Source organism: Talpa occidentalis, unplaced genomic scaffold, assembly GCF_014898055.3.
Source record: "Talpa occidentalis isolate TD23 unplaced genomic scaffold, MPIMG_talOcc4v2.1, whole genome shotgun sequence".
NCBI lineage: Eukaryota > Metazoa > Chordata > Mammalia > Eulipotyphla > Talpidae > Talpa > Talpa occidentalis.
This window is the reverse complement of record NW_026555331.1, coordinates 94,701,709-94,725,538: the sequence shown is the minus strand read 5'-3', so window position 1 is coordinate 94,725,538 and position 23,830 is coordinate 94,701,709. Positions and strand designations below refer to the sequence as shown.

Here is a 23,830-nt window from a genome sequence, read left to right as displayed (position 1 = left end):
TGTCTGTCTTTCTCTCTCTTGCTGTGTCTCTCTGTCCCTGTCTTCCTCTCTCTCTCTCTCTCTGTTGCTCTCTCTCTCTCTGTCTCTCTCTCCTCTCTTCCCTTTGCTCCTGCTATTCTTCCTTCTTTTCTTCCTCAGAGAGCAGCAGTGTTGGGAGCCATACAGAATGAGAGATTATTCAAAGTCCAGAATAGGTTGGAGTAATGTGAACTATGCCAAGGAGGTACAGCCCCAATCCAAAGGCAGTCTCGTATTTATTTAGAATCGAGCTCAAAGAAGGTGGGCAAGCACATAGTGAATGCACATGTATGTGGGGATGTGTTATTGGGGATGCATTATAGTTTGGTGCAAGCTAGGGTGGCGTGGCCAGTGGTTATATCATGGGGGGCTCCATTGTTCTCACTAGTCAAAGGATATTATCTCTAGTCTTACCTAACTTTCTGTTCATCTTTATAAGGAAGGCATTTTAGCTGATCTCGTTAATCTGGCCATAACATCTGCCTGCTGTTTTCAGCAGATACTGGTTTCCTAGTATGTTCCTCATACCAGGACTTTTGTCCTTGGTGACAGTCTTCCTGCCTGATTGTACATTTAGCTGACCAGCAACAACTCTGGGCACTGAGACAATAGCCTCCAAAACAAGGAGAGCCAGGGATCCCACATCTTCCTTTCTTTTCTTTTTTCTTTATTCAAATTTCCAATTACTTAGACAAATACCAATTTTATTGGTAGTGACCTAAGCAGAATTTAAAATAATAATAATTTGTACTTACTGTAGTACTCATTCATGTTTGTTAGAATCAGTTTTAATTTAAGTGTTCAATAATTTTTCTTCCAAACTCTCGAATATCTATTTTATTGAATGGTTCAAAGAATTAGATGATTATTCCAGTACCGGAATAATAAGACAAAAGTGATAGGTCAAATGCCCATGTGGTTAGTTGTTTTCTCTAGATTTTATGACTTTGGCTACATTTATAACCTGAGTAATCAAATGAGTATCTTGTTTATATCAATCAGAATTTAACTCATCTATAAGACAAACCCAATTATCTTCCTGCTCAATAATGTAAATATAACCCCATTGTTCTTTATGAGAAGCAATATTTTTATGCATAGAGATGAGAACATTATAGCTTTTAAATGGTTTTGCATGATCACACAGCTTCTGAGTGTATTGCTCCCTCAACAGCACTTTTTCCATTATGAAGTTCAGTGCTGCGTAAACACCTGTTTCATGTCATCTTATATAAATTCCTTTCATTTTTACTTATACTGCAAAGGGTTCCCTCCTATAGCTCTACTCTCCATAGGGGTGTAGATATTACTGGAACATGTTATGCTGTGGAAATTACTTCTAAAAAACATACTGACTATTGCTATTATTAACACAATTGATCACTAAACTCTTTATGTCTGGAAAAAGAGGGTCAAGGTAAACAGATCCAGATTCTCCCGGGCTAGTGGGAGGATGATAGTTTGGTGAAAAGTTTAATGATAGACAAAATTTTGAATTTCTTTTAACATTTGGGTTAGATAAACAGCATAGTACCTTTCAACTATCATAGTCAAGTAGTTCTTCCGTTCTACCATTTTATGCCTCGGCTTCCAACCACCAAGAGTTTGAGCCTTGTAGGAAAGGTTTCATTGGTATCACTTTATTGACATTAAAACACTTCCCTTTTAAATGTTGGCTGCCAAAGTATGTGGTATCCTGTGGAGCAAGAGGATGAGAACATAGATTGCAGTGAGGCTGAACAGTTTGCACTTCCTAGCATTGACACCAGACATCAATCTTTCCTAAAGACAGTCGAGAGCACATGAACATAAGAACTCTTTCAAAAGAACAAACGAAGCATTATCAACCCCCTCTCCCCAAAGCCACCAAAGTATTTGCCTAGCAAGTTTCTCAAGGATGAAAATGCTCTGAAATTGCTTAGGTTGCCATGTTGTTTATTTAAGCAACTAAAAGCAATCTTTATTTTATAAGACAGATATTTATGAGGTTTAAATTATTTACAGCATAGTGTTTGGGAATCATTTCATTGCATCTTTAAGTATGTGTTTCATGTTTTACATGTGCATATCAGCTGGCCTTACAGAAGAATGCTAATTTAGTCACAGCTAATCTGTTTCACATGGTTTACAACATCAAACGTGACATCATTATAGGAAATCATGTTATGCAATCCTGCAACACCAGAACTTTTTTTTTTTTGTCATTTAACAAGGTTTCAGCCTATATGATTATAAGAAAAGAGGGACTTGCTAGGAGAAATCTGTTAAAATTATTGTCTTGGCCTCTATTAATTTGTCCTGTTATCCCCTAATGAAATAGTGCAAAAGACTCAAGAGAGTGCTCAGAATTCAAATGGTGTTCTATGAGCATTAACCAGTGCTAAGGGACTGTGAGCAAAGCAGGGACAGGTCAGCGTCAGTGAGTTCTCACCTGTTACACCATTGCAAGATCATTCAAGATTAGGTTCCAACAAAAACGGGATTTAACAAACATGAGATAGGGGAAATGGAAAACATTTCTAAGGCCAGACGTGGCCAACTGTCTTACCCCAGATAGTGTTTGCAGTGTCTAGATGTCCCAAACAAAGGCCATTCATGCAAGATGAAGTGACACTGCAGCAGCCCACAGTAGCAGTCTGAGCACTAGGTCAGATGCTGGACCAGACTGTGATGGACTCAATAGCACCAAAAGGTGGTGCTGGAGAACCAGAGGCTGTGGTCAGTTCTTTGAGCTACTGGGGCAAACCCAATGGTGCTCCTTGCTGGCAATGTCAGAGGCAGGGCCCAAGGCAGGTTCAGATCTCTGTAAGGGGCTATGGAGGTGTGGTAGTCTAGAGGTCTAGGAAGTCTACAAAGGGCTACAAAGATCTGGTGAATCCCATGGCAGTCAACTACTCAGTGTTTTTCTCTCTTCAAAGGCTGGGAGCAGAATCCTTCATTGTTGGTGCAATGAATGCTTCCTCTATGAAGGCCTACTGCTAACTTCTTTGAAATGGTCCAATGAAGTGCTACTTTTTTGAGAGACTGGCTGCACACTAACTCAAACTGGCTCTTGCTCTGCCTTATGCCCCCTTTGGGGTCACCCACCCTACAAGACCGATTGGACCATTTACAATCCTAAGCATCCAATTGGACCTGATAGCACCAATCAGCTCATTTTCCAGTTTTTAATCCAAATAATTAACTAGTAAAGTGAGCTTGAACCTGATTGGGCTGTGTAGCTTGCGCCTAATTGATCTATTTTAGAATTTGGGAACCAGATATAAAAAGGGAGAAAGCCTCACCAGGCATGCACTCAGGTCAGGTCAGGTTCATGGGCTTGTTGGCTCCAGGGAGCCATGGCTGGAGCCAGCCTTGCTGCGGCTGGAGAGGGGGCACATACACAGGCAGTGGGTTGAGGCTGGTGCACCAACAAGCTGTCTTGGCTTGTGACACTGAAAAGCTGTGGGGATTAGATTCAGGTACATTAATAAATTTGGAGTTGCTCAAATTTACATTGCACTACAAATCAGAGATCAATGCAAGTTACTGTAAACTCATGAGTGCTAGATTGTGCTGAGAAATGTTCAATGTGAGCTCCAGACTTTGACAATATTTTGCTTTGTAACCTTTTACCTTTAACTCATTTAATTAATCTTCATTGTAAAGACTATAATTTTAAAAATAATGGTATTAGAACTTTGATCGTGATTGCAATGAGGCTTATACATAAATAGATGTGTGTGAAGCTGCACTCCCAAAATTTAGATAGTATTGTCAATCAATAAAACTAATCAAAAATAAAAAAAATTCTGATAATAATGGCATTAAAAACCACTTGTAACAACTTGATTTTGAAATCATATTTAAATACAATGGTTCTCCAAATGAAGAGTATTTTTTGTTTTTAATAGAAAACATGGTTCTTTATATTTGACAGGTTAGGATTTAATTGAGTTCATGGTAATTACACATAGTTGTAATGGCAGAAGGGTGGGAGGAAATGAATGAAGGCCATGATTGACTTCCTTGCTTTTTAGTATATGTGCTGCCTAAGTGAGCACTGACTTCCTTGCTTTTTATGAGCTAGTAGTAACAGTATAATAGAACCACCTGGATAAGTAGCCTGATGTATTTTGACCATTTCTTTGTTTTCTAGTTGGAGATTTAAAAAATTTTAAGGTAGGGCCTCCCCGGTGGCGCAGAGGTTGAGCATTGGGTTGTGAAGCTGCCCGCGGCCTCTGCGGAGCCGGTTCAAACCCCGGCTGCTCCCCGGCCACTGGAGGAGGGTCCCGCATGGTGCGCAGACCTCTCCTGCCGCCCGCTGCTCTCCTCAGCAGTGTACTTCAGTCCTTCTGCCTGCTCTGCTCCCCGCTCTGGCTCTGGTGAATTCTCTCACCCTCCCGCGCTTCTGACTGTACCCAGTGCATGTATAAACAAACAAACAAACAAACAAACAAACAAATAAATAATACATGCCTCTTAAAAAAAAATCTTTAAAACATTTTTTTGAGGTATTTTCTATAGTCATATTTTTTAGCATTTGAGGCTTCTAAAAATAAAATTTAATAAAATGATGTATCAAATTCAACTTTTTCAATCTTAATATCTTCAAGTAAAGATTAATATTATTTTGGGACAAGCTCAATTATAAGCAAGTAAAATTTATCTAATCATGACATCCTGCAAAAGGTTAAAAAATCTAAAAACAGCATCCAGGTTGATGGGCTCCAAGTTTGATATTCTAACTTCAGGACCAGACGGGCAACAATACACCATGTGATAATACTTAGTGTACTTGTGGGAATTAAATGAAAATCTCTTTTAGTTCAAAACTGTCTCATTGTTTTAGAATTTATATCAAATGTAGTTTTGAAGTTCCTCATACACTGTTCCTTATGAATGCATCTAAATTGTCAAATCTTTGAAAAAAGAATTATTTTACATCTTCAAATTTTATTAGTGATCTTCATGTGTAATGATTTTTATGATACCTTTGTCATTCATTCCACATTTCTCTTCATATTATTTATACATGTATGAGTCTTCCTGTTAGCAGTAAGATCTAATTTTCAGGCCTGTGATCTGCAGTATATTAGAAAACAATACTGTGCAGCCATTGTAGAAAGCAGTAAGAAGATTCCTCAAAAACAAAAAATTAAAAATTGCATATGGTGCTGTTATCTCAGATATTTATCTGAAAAATATAAAGGCACTAATATATAGTGTTTTTGTGTATATCTATGTATGTAAGTACATACATACCCCATGTTTTTCACTGCATTATTTACAGTCACCAAGAACTGGAAACAACCTAAGTGTTCGTAGACAGATGAATGGATTAAGAAGATGTTATAGATACAAAAAATAAAATACTACTCATCTATTAAAAAAAAGAGATATAAGCCTGCCATTGACCATTTGTAGCAAATGGATCTAGTGAGTATCGTGCTTAGAAAAATACGAAGGAGGAAGACAACACCATATGATTTCATTCATATGTGGTATACAGAGAAAACGAATGAAATAAAGCAAAAGTAAGCTTGTAGATTATAAGAGCAAATAGTGGTTATAAGAAGGAAAAGGGAAAGAGGAGTGAGTCAATCAGCTAGAATTGGTCAATTGTATGGTGAAGGCTAAAACTGGACTTTTAGCCTTCACATGTCATTGTGTGTACACATTATTAATGATGTGCAACTGAAACTTATGTGTTACAATACATTGTTACTTCAATTTTTAAAAAAAATAACAAGCTAAGTATAAAAATCATTTATTCAGAAATACTGGTTTTTGTTCTGAGTACTCCATAAAGAGCTAGTGAGGAGTCAGAAGAATAGATAAAAGGATTGATGCCTTGTAGTCAAAATGATGATACCGTTAAGCGAGAAAGGACGGCAGAGCACAGAAAGCAAGACAATGATGTTGACTCTATATATGTATAGAATTCCTCAACAACTTTGGGCCCAGAAGTCAGCGAAGACCTGTGGATTGACGATATGTATTTGGGAACTGTCAACTTTTGGATAAGTGGTACTGTAGTCATTATTAGTGATAGCACGCCAAATAAAGGAAGCAAAGTGAGGAGCAAAAACAAACAGGAGTTCATCCCTTAAGATGCATAAGAGCATGGGAAGAAGTCATGGAAATGCACCTAGCCTAAATAGAGAAAAAGAACTAAGGAGAAGGGGTGTTACTAAAGCTAAAAGAAAATATTTTCAAGACAGATTCAGTAGTCATGTGTTTCAGAAAGTTGCAACATGACCTAAAAAGATGTCTTTAGTTTTGGCAAGAAAGAAACTAAAATGATTTTGGAGAGAATTAAGTGATATTAACAATAAAATTAATAATTAATGGCTGATAAGGAAGAAAATAATCTGCTTCTTCAAGATGCTTGAGATAAAAACATATTCAGAACAAAAAGGGTCAAGTGGCCACATTTACATAATAGGATATTTGGATAATAGGCTATTTGAAATTAGAGGGAAGGAATATTTTTTAAAAGATTTTATTTATACAAGAACCGGGGTACAGGACAGATGTGTGGGAGGGTGAGAGGGTTCACCAGAGACAGAGCGGGGAGCAGAACAGGCAGAGGACAGAAATACACTGCTGAGGGGAGCAGCAGGCGAGAGAGGAGAGGACTACCATACCATGTGAGATTCTCGCCAGCCAGCTGTGATCGAACTGGTGCTGCAGAGGCTGCAGACAGCTTCACAGCGCGGCACTCAACCGCCTGCACCACCAGGGAGGCCCAGGAATTTTTGTAAAGGAAAAGAAATTTAAGAAAATGTTACTAATGACAGTATATGAATTTTCCAAATACATATTTTTATTTTCTTATTGATTGTTCAAATAAACCAATTTTATTTGATTAAGCATAGGTTTAGTCAAAAATATGTTAGTGTCTACTATGCAAATATATGGTAACTGCTATGAAATGAATCTTCCTCATTAAAAAGATTATAAAATCACCAAGAATGCAAAATAGATGAGTATTTCTGGTGTTACAGACTTAGGACAAATACAGATTGTGCAATAATTGTGGGAGGAAATTGATTTGGTTTTCTAAAAGAAATGACATATGTTGTAGTCCTTAACATGTAAACATATTTTGACAGGTTGCACAAAGATGGGGGACCATGAAAGTGTTGAGGGGATTCATGAAGCCCAGAGAAAGAGAAACGTTATGAGAAGGGGAATGAGGATGAGCAATATTCTAAATTAATATTCCATGACATAAGCTTTTATTCTTTGCTAACTGTACACAGCAGGTTGTGGCTAGATTTGGTCCATGGTTGCAGTTTGCTCATTCATCCCCTGCACTAAATTGTGAGTGATATTTGCCAATTATGCATTGAGGTAGAAAAGCAGATAATGGAAATCTAGGAAAAGCAGGTATTGGATAGAACAGGAAGGATGCTGTTGCTTCAGTGAATTTAAGGAAGCAGCTGATGGAATCTTGGTGGGGTTGGATGGAGGGAATTTGAATGGTCAAAGGTATAATAGTCACATTACAAGATCAGAAAGAGAAAGTATCAGTAGAGAATACTGAATTCACATAATAAATAACATTTCTTTGGACAGTTATACAGCACCGGGGTCACAGGTGATAATCAGAGACGTATATGAGGTTACTACTATTAGAATAATGGGGAGACAGTCCTATATTACCCCATGTCAACTGTCAAAATATCAAAGACCATCACATGATATTCTCTTCCTCCAAGGGTAGTGAGCCCTTGCAGTCATGGATATCCTTTTAACTAGACATAGACTCAGATTTGAGTACCTCGAAGGGAACAGAGGAAAGGCAATGTAATTCATCAAGGTAACAAATAACATTTAGTGCTAAAATATGTCACCAAGTGGTAATAACAATGTGAGGAACAGCAGTTCCCAAATGCACAAAAGGAAATCTATCAGAGGTGCAAATTGCTTCCTTAAGCCAGTGGCAACACTAATCTCTGTTAGCATGACACCATTCACAAAGGAAAGACCGACCTGTTCTACCTGGGACATTCAATTATGATTCACCCTGGCACCTATATTAGACACAGTCTTAATCCTTGCAAATTTAGTAATAGTTAAAGTTTCTTATGTGAAATCATATTCATTTTCTATAAAGCAGCACAAACTAGTGGTCAAGAGAAACACAGTGGTAAGACCAGGGGAAGCCCTTACTTATTGGCAAAGAAGTCCTGATAAGGTTTTGTTGTTGGGAAGTATAATCTGCATCCTGAGACTCATGAAACACAAAAGGAGGACAGATTCCAGTAACTTTCTAACTAGTGGATTGAGTGCCATTTTCTCTCTGCTTTTCTGTCTTTACCTGTTACCCACTAAACCCAGTCATCAGGCTCATGCTCCAAAAAACCAAACTCTGAACCACGAGGTGATTTACACAAAGTGAACATTTTATTAGCAAAGTAATGCCACCCTGGCTGGACAGCAGTCAGTACTCAGAAGACACTGCCTCCTGAGTGGCAAGAGAAGGAAGGTTCTATAGGAAAGAAGGAATGTGGGAACATCCAGGAGTGGGTTCTTCATTCTCAAGTCTGGGGGGTGTGGGCACCAGACAGCCTGGGGGTAGCCAAACTAAGGCTAATGGTAATATTTCTATAGTAGTTGCTCTCTTTTGTGTTATCTATTAAAGTGATAATACAGTAGCTCAGGCACTGATTTTACCAGCACATTCAGAATGAATAGGAATATCTCTTAAGGATTAGGCAGTCTGTCATCATAGCTCTGAGGAATGTGGAGCAGTGGCTTTCAAGGCTGGGGTCATATTCCTGGTTCAGGCTCCACAACGTGACAATTTCTGGTTGTTTTGCTATTCCTTTCCCTTCCTTGTGTTGCTCTCTTTCCAAACTTTGGAGGTTATTTGTTCTTGGATTCTGTGACTTGTAAAGACAAATTATATAAATCATTTTCCAAGCATAATACAGCAGAAGTTCATTGTGTCTCTCTAGAGGCGAGCACACGGCACAGGAGTGTCGTAGGAGTGCTTGCCAATCCTAGCTAATTCTGTTGACATAAAGACAGTTGTTCTGTGATTTCTGCCCCCTGATTGTGCTAGTTAGGTCATTATGGATGCCAAATATATGTTATTAAATACTCTAGGGGATTACTTCCTTTTAGTGTATGGACTGCATGCAAATTCCTTTGAATGTGTTCCTGAGAAATGTATTGTGTCTTATGACAAAATCACTAACTGCACCAACGTTTAAGTCATGGCATTAATGTTACTGCTAGCAACCAAGAACCAAGTGCAGATTGCTTAGTAAATGGATAATGATCTTCATGAGAAATAAACATTTTCAAATTCAATTCATAATTATTTTAAAATATAATAGTGATAACTTTTATTTCCATATATTTTTATCTAATTCTGTCAATTTTTGCAGAGAGATAAATTAGTCCTGCAGAGTAGATTAATTTTTTACATAGTGGAAGGGTATGAGATCTCCTTAACCAAAAATATCTCTTCACTCTCTATCTTCACTGGTCTGTTGAATTTTTGAAAATGTCAGTGTTCACACCACTTAAGAATACTTCAGTTTCAATAACATAATTTCCTAGTGAGTGAAAGAGAACTCTTTCCATGAATCATCAGTATCTGGGTCTTTGAGCAGATTACAAGACCCAGTTGATTATGGCCAAAGAAGTATAAGTTGAACTGATAAAAAACAAATGTATGTGATTATTTGGTCTTACCAGCAGTAGTCCATTATGTATCTGTGTTTATATATACATATGTATATTTATATATTTTATATATATATGTATATATAAACTTCTTTTGTTTGTTAGTAGGTTCTTAAAGGGATTCTTTTTGTTTGTCTTTATACTTTATCAGAATATGTACAAAAATTTGCATATAGTAGCTATCCAACAAGCTAGTGCAAACTAAGTATTTTTAAGAATCTGCAAGTTATATATATAATCTTTCCAAGTCATAATTCTTAAAGTTTCCCAAATGGATTTAAAAATCATAACTGGCAAGTATAATCATGTCAAAACTGTGAAATCTTACAATCACATTTAAAAAAGAATTTAATGTAAGTGGTAGTTATTATAGTACATTATAACATTCTTTTTTAAAAAGACCTTCAATCAAAAAGAACTTTAATAGAATTAGTGTACAATAGAAAACCGATAATTTTTTTCTAATTAACACCCAAAGTTACCTGTCCACTCATGGGTAAATGTCCAGCCAAACTGGAGTAGCCCAAAAGCCTGCCACACGTTTAAGGCCCCTTTCTGGGGCAAAAGGACCACGCAATTCTGGAAGGAAAGGAGCAAAATCAAAATGTAAATCAAGGTAAAGGCTGCCATTGTCAGCCTCCCCACAGGTTATTCATCCACATCTCTTTCACTGGTTCCCTTCCATGTCCCCTAAGTCCTTGGTACAAGTCCAAGGCTGAGAAGAAAACATGGCTTCTTCTTCACAAGTCTCTCTGCTCCATGTGCCTTCTCAAATCTTTACTTTCAAGCCTTCTTTCCCAACTCCTCTTTCTCTTTCAGAGTAATAACAATTATCAAAATGATTTCCTTTATCATTTGTTTAAATAGCTCAGATACATTAATTTTTTCTCGCTTTTGCATTCCATTTAAGCAGACTTTTTGATTGAGAGGATTGTATAAATTCCTTAAGATTTTTTTCTGCTTTATACTAAAACGTCGTTTTGATTAAAATTTGAAAGAATATAAACATATAACAGAGAACTTCCATTTTAAACTTCTGCTTGCTAGAATCTAAAAACTTCCATTTGAACATCAAGAAGAAGGTAAAATACATTAATGTGATTGCAAAAAATAGTACAGTGACTAACTAGTGTTTGTCACAGTCTTTGCCATCATTTCTTACCTCATTTAGAGAGATGCTTTAAAGATTTATTTATTTATTTTATACAAGAACTGGGGTATAGGCCAGATGCACGGGAGGTTGAGAGGATTCATCAGAGAGAGAGCAGGGGACAGAACAGGCAGAGTGACGAAATACACTGCTCATGGGAGCAGTGGGCGAGACAGGAGAGGTCTGCTGCGCCATGTGGGACCCTCGCCGGCCAGCCAGCATCGAACTGGCACTGCAGAGGCTGCAGACAGCTTCACAGCGTGGTGCTCAACAGCCTGCGCCACCAGGGGAGGCCCTAGAGAGATGCTTTAATGTTGGCAAACATCCAGATACAAAGTGAAATATCTGATCAGTCCTTCAGATGACTAGTTTTTGTGATGCTTACAGAAAATCTGGATACATGCAAGATGTTTTTAAAATAATATGTATGCCCAGCCAACTTACCATTTATTTTCACTGCTTTCTAACTTCTAGATATACTTAGTAATTTGCATTTTGGTATTTATTGGGCAAAGAGCAGATTAGGAAAAAAAAATACAACAGTCTCTACTCATTGCATGAATTAGCAATGTCATCAAATTTTTCATGATAATTTCTTTCTGTTGTGGGAAGTGAATGAAGCTGTAGTGACAAAATTGATGTCATTGCTATTTCATTAAATGAATAAAGAATAGGAATATGAGTGAGATTATATTAATTGTTCTTTTTTTTTTTTTTTTTTTTTTTTTTTTTTTTAAAGAGGCATGCTTTTTTTTTTTTTTTTTTTTTTTTTTTTTTTTTTTTTTTTTTTTTTATACATGCACTGGGTACAGTCAGAAGCGCGGGAGGGTGAGAGAATTCACCAGAGCCAGAGCGGGGAGCAGAGCAGGCAGAAGGACCGAAGTACACTGCTGAGGGGAGCAGCGGGCGGCAGGAGAGGTCTGCGCGCCATGTGGGACCCTCCTCCGGTGGCCGGGGAGCAGCCGGGGATCGAACCGGCGCCGCGGAGGCTGCGGGCAGCTTCGCAACCCAGCGCTCAACCGCTGCGCCACTGGGGAGGCCCTATATTAATTGTTCTTTAACAAGAATTACACTTTCTACTTAAACTTCAGTTTGATAGCTTGAATCTGTTCAAGATTTTGTGTTTGTTTAGCTCAGTAAATGTCTTGAATTATTTATAAGTCTTGTTTATCTGTTAGCAAGAAATGGAACAAACTTTAAAAAGATTAACTTTTATCTGGTATCTTCAAATTCAAAATGACCATTGTTTTCATTCCAAAATTGAAAAGGTCATTGTTTTATAGCATTAGATTTCTTCTAAAAAGCTTTAGGCAGTTGTTTCAATTTCAAAGGTTTATGACCATCATTTAATAGTTTCTGTTGAGGGCCTCCCCGGTGGCGCAGCGGTTGAGCGCTGGGTTGCGAAGCTGCCAGCAGCCTCTGCAGCGCCGGTTCGATCCCCTGCTGCTCCCCAGCCACCAGAGGAGGGTCCCACATGGCGCGCAGACCTCTCCTGCCACCCGCTGCTCCCCTCAGCAGTGTACTTCGGTCCTTCTGCCTGCTCTGCTCCCCGCTCTGGCTCTGGTGAATTCTCTCACCCTCCCGTGCCTCTGACTGTACCCAGTGCATGTATAAACAAAACAAACAAATAAATAAATAAATAAATAAAGCATGCCTCTATTAAAAAAAAAAAAAAATAGTTTCTGTTGACCTCCTAGTGTCCGTCACTAATTGGAAATTACCAAATATGTATCATATGTGGCCCACAAAATACTTGGACACAATCACTGCCATTTCTGAGCAATAAAAAATCTAAGAGAAAAGTTAATGTATCAAATAAGTCACTACAGGGAGAGCAAAAAACCTTTTTGCCCTTTAATGAAATTTTTCCCTTCTTCCTTTCAGTTTTACTTTTATTAATTTTAAGTTAAAAATTTGAACTTAGTAACTATTTGCATTTATGGTCCAAAGTCACCCCACAAATATGCTAAAAGTTGCATAAAGTGTTACTAACATATCTTTCTTGGTGCAAAGCATCACAACATTAGGCAAATAGCATTTCTTCTCTCATAACTAAAGCATTTTCTAAATTACTAGTGAAGGCAATATTATTACTCCAAGGATTCCAGAAGACTTGCTGGCTTACCCAATATTGAAGAATAAATAGATATCATATAGCTGTGAAAAATTTTAAGAGAGCTGTGCTTATGTTTTAGATTAACCTACAGTTATTTCTCTCCATACCATAGGTTAGAAAATATGAGAAAAGAGACTTATTTAGATATATTTCAAATTTTCAGTGCATATAGACTCTGTTACATTCTAGAGAATTACTAATTTCTCTTTTTGAAAAACTTCCCAAATGTAATTTTGTTCTTAATTTTATACACACCAAAAATATCTTTTTATTAAACTCTTAAGTGTATAAATTAGATTTCATCAAAGTTAAAACTTTTGGTCTTCATAAGACACTTAAAAAATGAAAAGTAAAGTCAATGTTTAGGAGAAAATATGCAAATCAGATAACTAATAAAGGACCTATAGTTAGAGTACATAAAGATCTTTCCAAACTTATTAATAAGAAGGCAACCCAATTAAAAAGTGATTTTGTTTTGAATAGATGGTTCAAGGAAGATATTTAAGTGGAAAATAAGGGTATGTAGAGAAAATTGTCGCTCATTATGGTAGTGCAAATTAAAGTTTCAGTGTAATACCATTTTATACCTATTAGAAGGTATATGAAATAAAGATAAAAATAAAACTCATAATGTCAAGTTTTGTCAGAGACATGGGATAAATTCAGCTCTCTTATACTGCTTGTGGCAGTAAGAAAAGGCAAAGACATTTTGTAAAATTATTTGACAGTTTTCTCAACAAGCTAAATTTAAACATCTCATGCAGTTTAGTAATCTATAAAACTTCTAGATATTTGCCCGAGAGGAATGAAAACATAGACTCACAGAAAGCTTGTATGATAATGCTAATGTAATAGATGCTTTATTTGTGACTGTCAAAACATGGAAACAGCTGGAGTGTTTTTCAGCTACTTCATGTATGAAAACAAAGTAGCTGTGATACATCCATATAAATGGAATACTACTCAGCAAACAAAAGAGCAGACTACTAATAAGCACAGGAAAATGGAGGGATTTGTAATGTATTATATAAGGGAAAGAAAGGAAACTCCAAAGGATAAACACTGTATCATTCATTTTTATGACAGTCAAAAAAGGAAAGATTATAGGGAAGAAATCAAATCAGTGGGTGCTAGGGACTTGTTTAATATATTAATTAAACAGACAACTTGTTTAATGTATTAATTATCTACTCTGACTTTCACAGCTTCTTTGGGTCAGAAATCCAAGCACATGTTAGATGAATGCATAATGATCAAGATTTTCCATGAGATTGTAGTTAAGCTGTCTGCAAGCTATGGTGTTATCTAAAGGCTCAACTGGGGGAGGATCTACTTCCAAGGTTGTTAGCAGGATTCAATTCCTTGCATAAATTGGGCTGAGGAGCTTGGTTCCTTGCTAGACTGAGATTTTGCCTAGTTCCCTGCCATATGTATTTCTTCAAGGGGCAGCCACAACATTGCAACCTACTTTGCTCAGACAGAGCATGCAGTGGTATCAGAAAGCATCCAAAAAACAACTGTCTTTTTATAACCTAATATAATCCCATCATCTTTTTAAAAAGTATGCTCACTAGAAGGGAGCCACTAAATCCAGCCCATACTCAAGAGAAGTGATTATACAAGGGGATGAAAGCTGATAGGCAGGAAACATTGCAGGTCATCCTAGAGCCTGCCTCCTATAGATGGTACTCTGGACCACACTAGTTCATATTTCTTCCACATTCAAAACACTCTCACCCTCCCAAGATTCCAAGAATTTCATCTCATTCCATTATCAGTTTAAATCCAGAATCTCCTAATCTAAATCAGGAAACCATCTTTGGCTACCACAAAATACAATGGGAAAACTTTTAGGTGATGATCAAAATGGTTCTGTATCTTGATTATAGTGTTGATTATATAATTGTATTAGTTTGGTAAAAATGCATAGAATTGAATATTAAAAAGATGGATCTCACTTTATGTAAGTCATCCCTTATTTTTTAAAAAATACAAAAGATTGACAAGGTCACAAATATAATATACATGACCATTACATTATATTTTGGCTAAAAAATAATAATTGGTCAGTATTGTAATAAAATCTATTTAAACAAATCTGCATTTTGGCACTAAAAGGCACATATTGTTTTTGATTATAACAGTGAAGAGCTATAATAACATTATATTCTGTATAATCAATACTTTGTTTATAAGAAATGAAAATTAGTGTTCACTACTACTTGTAATTATATTAACTCATAGGATGAGGTTTATTATGAATAATGTCATTTTTCCTCCTAAATATTTGTTTTTGTCTTCGAACTGACAATTTATCAATTTAAGTATTAGGGAAGATGAACCTATGTATGAAAATCATATAACTTTTTCTCATTTAGTTTATAAAAGAACTACTGGAACAGTTTTCCATAAAATGTGCTTTTGTAATCACAAAATATGTTTTGTAACCATTCATTTTATTTCAAGTAAGCTGAATATAGACTGTGAAAAAAAAAATCCTGTATTTCTTCTTGTTTTCCCCAATTCTAAAAAGTGAGAGGTATAAGGCAGTGGGATCCAGTTACTGCTCCCTGTTTATACAGCTGTATTTCATTGAATGAAGGTTTGTGTTACACACAGTTTGTGATAGGAAGTAAATGCTTTTAAAACAACTAAAGAGACAGGTCTTTAACCTCCACCTTTGTGGATTCCTTGTTCCATTTAGCTCCTGTAGAGGTTATCAGGAAGTGGACCCAATATACATTATTATCTTCTTTTTAAAACTCATCTCATTGGCTTATCCTCTTGTGAATTCATAATGTGGATACATTAAAATTAATTTTTAAAACAAATCCTAAAAGGTTCAGCAAAATGGACCATTATTTTATTTGTAATGAAGTTTGTAAGAGATAGGTTATGAAATGTTCCATGATATGTATGTTCTAAAATGAAAATGGGTTTAGATTTCTTCAAAGGCTCAGCCTCTAAGAAGTTTTAAAGACTTAGGAGATTCATCAAATGTATCATCTATTAATAAACTTTTACAGGATTTGAAGATATAAAGTACCACATGATTCTTTATATATAGCTCTTACTTATAGGTATATGGGCTAGTCAATAAACCGCAGTTTCAAGTTCTAAGTTATTTCAAGGATAATGCCTGGAAAGTTTTAGAAGTCATCATAGTGAAGTAATTCTCATTTTTATCAATCTCTGTAGTCACTTGGGAAGAAATATAGAGTGAATATTACAAATGAATAAAATGTCAGCTAATCGTTTTCGAAGTTGCATGCTTACATTTATGAAAACATTAACCCCAGTTGAAAATATGACTTTTGGGCCTCCCTGGTGGCAGATGGGGGTAGGACGCAGCATTCTGAAGTTGTCCACAGCCACTGCAGCCTGAGTTCCATCCCTGGCCAGGTGACCCACATGGTACAGCAGACCTCTCCTGTCTTGCCCGCTGCTCTCCTTCAGCAGTGTATTCTGTCTCTGGTGAATCCTCTCACCCCCAACACCTCTGGCCTGTACCCCAGTTCTTGTGTGCATAAATAAATAAATCTTTTTTTAAAAAAGAAAATATGACTTTAATGGAAACAGCTTCTCTTTGGGCTGTTGATTCAATCCTATCCGAACTCTTTTCAATCTTACAGAATTAAGTATTTTTTAAAGCTCTGAACTATCATTTGTTTACTGTCATTTGTTTACTCCCTACACAGATTTTTCTGGAGAGCTTTCATTCCTAAACAAATGTCCATGAAGTCTACCCAGATTTAATATGTGGTTTTCATAAAATTCTTTAACAAATTATTCTGCAATGTGCCATGTATTTTAAGTATAAGAGTATGGCAACTGAAAAAGGCCAGAACTCACTATTTCTCTTAGTTTCACCGTTCATGTCCCAGGTTTTTTCTTTACTCAACAGAGAAGCATGCATAGCTGAAAATGGCATTTGCTGTTGTCATAATTATTGATTTATTTTTATTTGTCTTTTTAAAGATGTATTTTATTTATGCATACAAGAAATGGGGTATAGGCCAGAGGCGCGGGGGGAAGAGGTAAGAGGAATCACCAGAGGCAGAATGAGGAGTAGAACAGGCAAAGTTACAGAAATACACTGCTGAGGGGAGCAGCACAAGACAGGAGAGGTCTGCTGCCCCATGTGGGTTAGCTCCTTGGCTGGGGATTGAACTACTGCTGCAGTGACTGCCAATAGCTTTGTAGTGCTGATATACCCCTTGCACCACTAGGAGGCCTGATTTATTTTTATTCTAAGAAATATTTATTGTTCATTCCTGGACATCTTAGACTAGATTTACAGTCCCTCCCACCTTAAAAACAAACAAAACTGGCATTTAAAAATATGAAATATGTTTGAGTGTGTAAATAGATAGAGCTACCTAGCTATATATATGTTTTGAGGTGATGTTGATTTATATCACAGTATTTGTGCTAGGGGTTATAGGTTTACACCTCTACAATTTTATGTTTTTTCACAGCACCTACCACCTAAGCCCCGATAATCCTCCATTACATCCCCTCTCTCCCCTTTCTCCCAACCTGCCACATCCCCATTCTGGTAGCCTTAGTCATAGTCCAATGTTTTCTTTCCCCTCCTGTTTTTACCTCTCCCTCTTTCCTCTCACTTCTAAGTTAATCTCATAACTAATTCAAATTGTATGTTTTGCAGAGGTTAATATTATGTGGGCTGGACACCAAACACACCACAGTTCTGAAGACTATAACTTATCCACAGCGCTTAGACAATCTGTCTTCCAAGTATATACTTCTTGGGTAAGTTGTAAAAAAAAAAAAATTAAAAATGTGATAGTATAATTCATTTTTTAAAAGTCTGAACTTTCTTTTTCCTTTGAATAAGCTAATAGAAGATGTTTTATTAAAGCACTTCTTTCTGCTCTGTAAGGGTACACAGTAAAATATTTCTTTCTACTCTGTAAAGTCAGACATTCTTGAAGCAAGTGGCATTTTCCAATAGTAGTCTTTTATTAGACCCAAAGTCTCTTCTGAGGTACACAGTGAGGTGAGAAAATGGACTGATTATTATTTTTTTAACCTGGTTATTTACTACCAGTGGGAGATGAGGGTGGCGAATAGACAGTATATCTCAATTTAAATATATGCTTCCCACTCTGTCTCTGGTGAATCTTCTCACCCCCCACACCTCTGGCCTGTACCCCAGTTCTTGTATGCATAAATAAATCAATCTTTTAAAAAAATGTAAAAAAAAAAAAAAAAAAAAAAAAAAAAAAAAAAAAAATATATGCAAACACCGATTTATTTAGAAACATTTAAAAATGCTTTTTAAAAAGCATTAATTTTCATTTCTGTGTGCCCACATAAAATCTACTTAAATCTGTTGTTTTCTGTTTAGACATTACAGCAGTGAGTATGATGCTCAACAAAAAGTAGCATCTAAAATATTTCACACAAGGAAATGACAAGACTGAAAAATATCAGAAATAGCCTCTAGTTGTAAGGTTTCCTGATTCACTGGTAACTTCCCTCATCTATGATTGTCTCTCCTTTGGTCTTCTTAACTCTTCAAAATACAAGAACCAAAATGCATTTTAACTGTAATCTAGAAAGTCAGTTATTGATGTGTAAATTCATTCATCACTAAGCTAGTTACTAAGTATAGATTTTATAATCTACTTGTGTTTGATGCTTTACAGTCTGCAAAGTACTTCTTATTTATTGAGTACTTTTTAAGTACTTTTTATGTATAGAACAATATTATGAGACCTCTTTACGTATTAATTCATTTGTTCCTAACAATTTTAAAACACAGGAACTATTATAATTCTCAAATCAAAATAATGGAACCGAGTGCTTAATTCAGTTCCAAAATAAGTAAAGGGAGGAGTAGATCTCGAACTCATTCAAGCTGGCTGCAGGATCCTCATTGTTAATCTCTATAATACATCCTCTCATTGGCTCTATATTGAATCTCACAAATAAGTCTAGATCAAATATTGCTGCTATTAGGAAACCAAAGATCAATAAGTGAAAGGATAGATAAGCTATAGTTTGTGCTATAACTCTCGGTGAGTAAATGAGGAAGAGAATACTCTGCGACCTATTTTACAGCCACATGGCTTATGAATCATCTAGGGTTCCAGTAACAGGAGGGAAGAACAGACCCCAGATGGAAGTGAATGCTATTATACAACCTCCCTTTTTTAAAAATGGCTGTATTTTAAAAAATGATAAAAAATAAAATAAAATGAAAAATAGCTGTGTTGATACAAACTTTTTATTATCCTGTACAAAGTGGACTGAATATATATAACTGATTAAAATAATTGCTTCAGAGTTTCTTTTTCTTACCAAACTTACACATTTCTCTCTCAGTGGTTGCCTCTCAGGGCAGAAAGTCTCCAAGAAGGGATGCTGCTGTTTTTAAAGTTGCTCCAGAGAAATAAATATAGTTAGTAAATTAATTGTCTGACATATTATCAAAGGAAGATAATTATGAGAGAATCAAAGATTCAGAACTAGAAGAGATCTTGGAGATAATATATTCAAATCATTATTCTTAAAGCTACACAATGAGTCTCAGTGGAACTCCCAATGTCATATAGTATTGCACATTGCCAGGTTGCCAGACATCTGACTCTGAGTTTATGTTCATCTTTGTTTTCCTTGTTTCTTTCTTCTTATTAAGTCAATGTATCCAATGTTACAAGTTAATGAAAATCTAACTGAAATACGGAATTTTAACCTATTTATTACAGGAATAAATTCCCTTTCCAACCTCATATAATTTTGCCAAAGACACAGAAAATATGCTGAATACGAAAATAGCAATAGGGAATGGATCACAAGCTGCTACTCTTAGGAGATGAGGAGTGGGATGACTTGGAGTTTGGTAAAGAAAATGTAGGAAGTATAAATCAATAGGTTTGTTATAAGATGGCATAGCTGGATTAAAGGTCTGTGTAGGTCTCTCTCCAGATATTAAAACTAAAGCTTTTTGTAAGATTATCTGTGTTAGCAGTGATATGTAAGGCATATATGCTTTTGATAGTTACCAAGGTGACATTATGTTTTAGAACATATAAATGGGTCATGTCTTTGAAAAGAAAATTGGTTTGTGAAATAAAAAGCAAAATTAAGTTCTGATTGCCTTTTTTTTTATAGTAATGTGAAAAGTGGGTTGGTAGATCTCCTATTTAAAATAAACATAAAAATTCAGCTTTCAAGAATTTCTACCATATTTTTTGCATTTTTAGTCAGTTTTAAACTTAAATTTAACATTACTCCTTCAAAGAGATTTGTATAGGTACAGTGCCATTTTTAATGAGTCTTATTTACTGTACCGTGCAGTATATGATTTGCATGCTGCTTCAGTCTTTCATTACATTTCTTAATTAACATGCAAATACCCCCTACTATTTGAAAGTTAGTATCATGCCATTTTGCTTTTATAAAAGACCCACATTAGTACTTTTTTTGCTAACCAAGTGAAGTACAAAAAGAATTTTTGCTTTTATGAAAAAAGGCAAAAAAAGTGAAAAAAGCTTCAGCATTTGTTTTGTAGCAACTGCTATAAAGGCAATGCACCTCAAGCAGTCAGAGAGTACTTTATACAGGCTGTGTATGTATCCTATCAGTTCTGCTTTCATTATATGTTAGTTTAATTTTAGGTTTTATGTGTTGTGGAATGATTTGGTAGGTTACTTTTGGGGGTCTGGGAATGCTCAAAATATTTTTCATATAAATTAATCGTACTTGCTACTTTGCTTTACGCCGTTTTGGATTAGGAAAGTTTTCAGATAGTGGAGGAAACCTGTAATGCCTTAAGTATGACAGTCTCTTTACTTTTCAAATAATAAAATGTGTCTAGACTCTTGGACATTATGTAATGTATAATAGTGTCAGTATTAAATTTCATTTTCTTCCAACTTTGTGGTTTAAATACCTGAATGCTACAGTTTTATATTCAAAACATAACTACAGAAGTGCATGTAAAATAAAGAATGTGATATGTCAAAAGGACATAGGAGCCAACCTGAAAGAGCCCCCAAAGACCAAGATCTGGAACAACTTGAACAACAAAATATATAGCATAGTTTGAAGTTATGGCCCAAGTATAAAATAAATATCTTTGAAATCTGTCCACACTGATGTAAATGCTTGAATAAATCAATATCTGACGACAAATAAATGGGACAAAAAAAATCTCTTAAATAATTCCAAAGGAATTCAAAGAGTAGATACACAAATACTGTCTACCACTGTGGAAATTGAATTTAATGCTTCCTTTACATCCAGACGTTGAGTGTGGACTGTACTTAGTAACTGCTTTATAGAGAATACAGTAATGAAAAGGTACAAACGATGGGTTTGATAGCGAGGACAACTGTAGAGTGGAAAACTTGGTAAACACAATGATTCTCAGATCAGTTAACATGTTAGTGATTTTTGTTGGTAACATGTACCATTTGATAAGATGTGGTAAGAATGTTCTGTTGATAAACGAACCCTTCGGTAAGATGTGATGAGAATGACACTACTCCCCTGTGATCTTCATCACCAACTCTGTATCTCTAGTCTAAACATGAGAAATATGTCAAACTCAAATTGAGGGACAATTTACAAAATAACTCACCAGTACTCTTAGAAAATAAAAAGATCTTAAAACAAAAGGAATAGCTGAGAAACTGTAACAGATCAGCAGAGACTATGAAATATAAAAGGTCTGGATCCCAGTCCTTGCTTCCATTAACTAGCTTCCCCATTCGGAACCAAGAAATCATTTGAACTGCATTGATACTGTACATGAAATTATGAAAATAATATGTGTTCTACCTTGTTATTTTTAAGATAATCTTAAATAATGAGTATGAATAAATCTTTGAAAGTATCAAGTATGGTCACATGTATAAAACTGTTTTGTCTTGCAAAGACTAGAGGAACCTTTAGTGAAATCTCAAATCTTTTTATTACATCACACTCCTTGCCAAACTAAGCATACTATTTTTCATTATGAGGAAGCTGGAATTATATAAAGAGGATGTGAACACAAAAAGACAAGAAAAACTCCCAACTTTGATGGGGCAGTCATATGCCCCTGGGGTAAAATTCCATAACTTTTGTCACAAGAGGAAATCATGCCTTGAGGCACTCCCCCACCCCCCCACCTCCGCATTAGAAAGCGAAGATGTAAAACTTCTCTCAGGACCTTGTTTCAGTGCTCAAAGGACTCTCTTTACCAATCTCAAACACCACTCAAAGACACCTAATAAGACATACTCGTCAAATAAATGAAGCCCTTTGCTGGTTTGTGTATGTACCTGTTTCAAAACCTTGAATCTAGGATGTGTCAGAGAAGTAGAATTTTTCTGCAACATACCAACTTCTTTTTATATATGGTAAAACTACAATTACTCTCTCATTTTGGGTATTTTTCTTTACAAAAATCTTCTAATCAGTTGTAGTCCTTATAACGAAGGATAAATAGGGAATTTATATTGAAAAGTTCTACATAAAACAGAATGATCTTATTGACATTTAAAAATGTACAACTAGTTAAAAATTCAACTACCAGTACATGTTACTGTTCTTTGAGAAGTACACCCACTCATTTTTTCCCCCTGATATATTCTTTTTTTTTTTAAAGATTTATTTATTTATACAAGCACTGGGTACAGTCAGAAGCGTGGGAGGGTGAGAGAATTCACTAGAGCCAGAGCGGGGAACAGAACAGGCAGACTGATGAAATACACTGCTGAGGGGAGCAGCGAGCGAGCAGGAGAGGTCTGCGTGCCATGTGGGACCCTTGCTGGTGGCGGGGGATGGAACCGGTGCTGCAGAGGCTGCGGGCAGCTTCCCTGCCTAGCGCTCAACCACTGCGCAAACAGGGGAGGCCCTTTTTTTCCTGATATATTCTTGATTGGCAGATCAGTCCTGATGGCAGAGGTTGAGAGTGTAAAGAACAATGAGTAAGACATGAGTTTCTATTCTTAAGGTGATAGCTTTCCTTGCAGGGTAATCAAGTATAACAACAGTGATTGTAATAAGAGTTGTTGAGGTTTTAGAGAGGTGTCTGCACTGAGAACAATGCTGATTGTTGTCGTTTTTGGAGTCTGTGAGTTTGGAATGTGGGGTCCTTGGCTTCACTCTGGGAAAGATTTCACCAGAGGTCCTGTTTCAGCAGCACGTGGTGAGTTTCGCAGGTGAGTTTCTCCACGAGACAGAGACAGTAGTTATATTTATTTTTAATTTTTTTAAATTAATTTTTTGTTTCTTACATCATTGTTCATTTTTAAATAATATTTGCTTCCCCCCACCCCCTCCGGTGTAGACCCCATAGAGTTACTTCACCAATGCACCCGTGCACCATCACCACATAAAGGGCAGGTTTATTAGGAAAAGGGACAGAAAGGTAAAGTACACTTGCATAGACACAAGCAAGCAGGGAGAGCTGCTAAGAGGCCTGCATGGCTGCAGGCAGGTGCCTTGAGGAGAGCTGCCTCCACTAAGGGAGGTCAATGAAGGGAAGTCCCTGCATGGTACAGGTTACTGGCAGGCAGGGAAGCTGCTGCCCTGCAGAGATGAGTTGGTAAAAAGAAGCACCTGCATAGTTACAGGTGGTTAGAGGGGTTGGTGCTCTGAGCCTGTGCAGAGACAGAAATGATATAGTCTTCTTCTATTTGGGAGGGCCTCACTCCTTGTGAGTCTCAGTTGGTTGCTAATTTTGGATAACTATGCAGAATTTGAAAGGGACTGGAGATTCTACAATGGGCTCAATCTCCATATCTTTACCTTTGGATGCGCCCTTGGATACCTGCTTGAATGTTATGCCTTGTATTCTAGGTGTCCATCCCTGAGTATACTAGTCTGTGCCTAAGGATATGCAA

The 23,830-nt window shown here is 36.4% G+C and overlaps 1 protein-coding gene across 2 annotated transcripts in view; it reads left to right on the top strand.

Moving 5' to 3' along the window:
- The window catches only part of AGMO (alkylglycerol monooxygenase), a 328,052-nt gene that overhangs the window by 123,791 nt on the left and 180,431 nt on the right, over positions 1–23,830 (top strand). For both annotated transcript variants that reach the window (XM_054692404.1, XM_054692403.1), the window contains exon 5: positions 17,638–17,741. In XM_054692404.1, the coding sequence (XP_054548379.1) occupies positions 17,638–17,741 (104 nt within the window). The remainder of the gene's footprint in view (positions 1–17,637; positions 17,742–23,830) is intronic.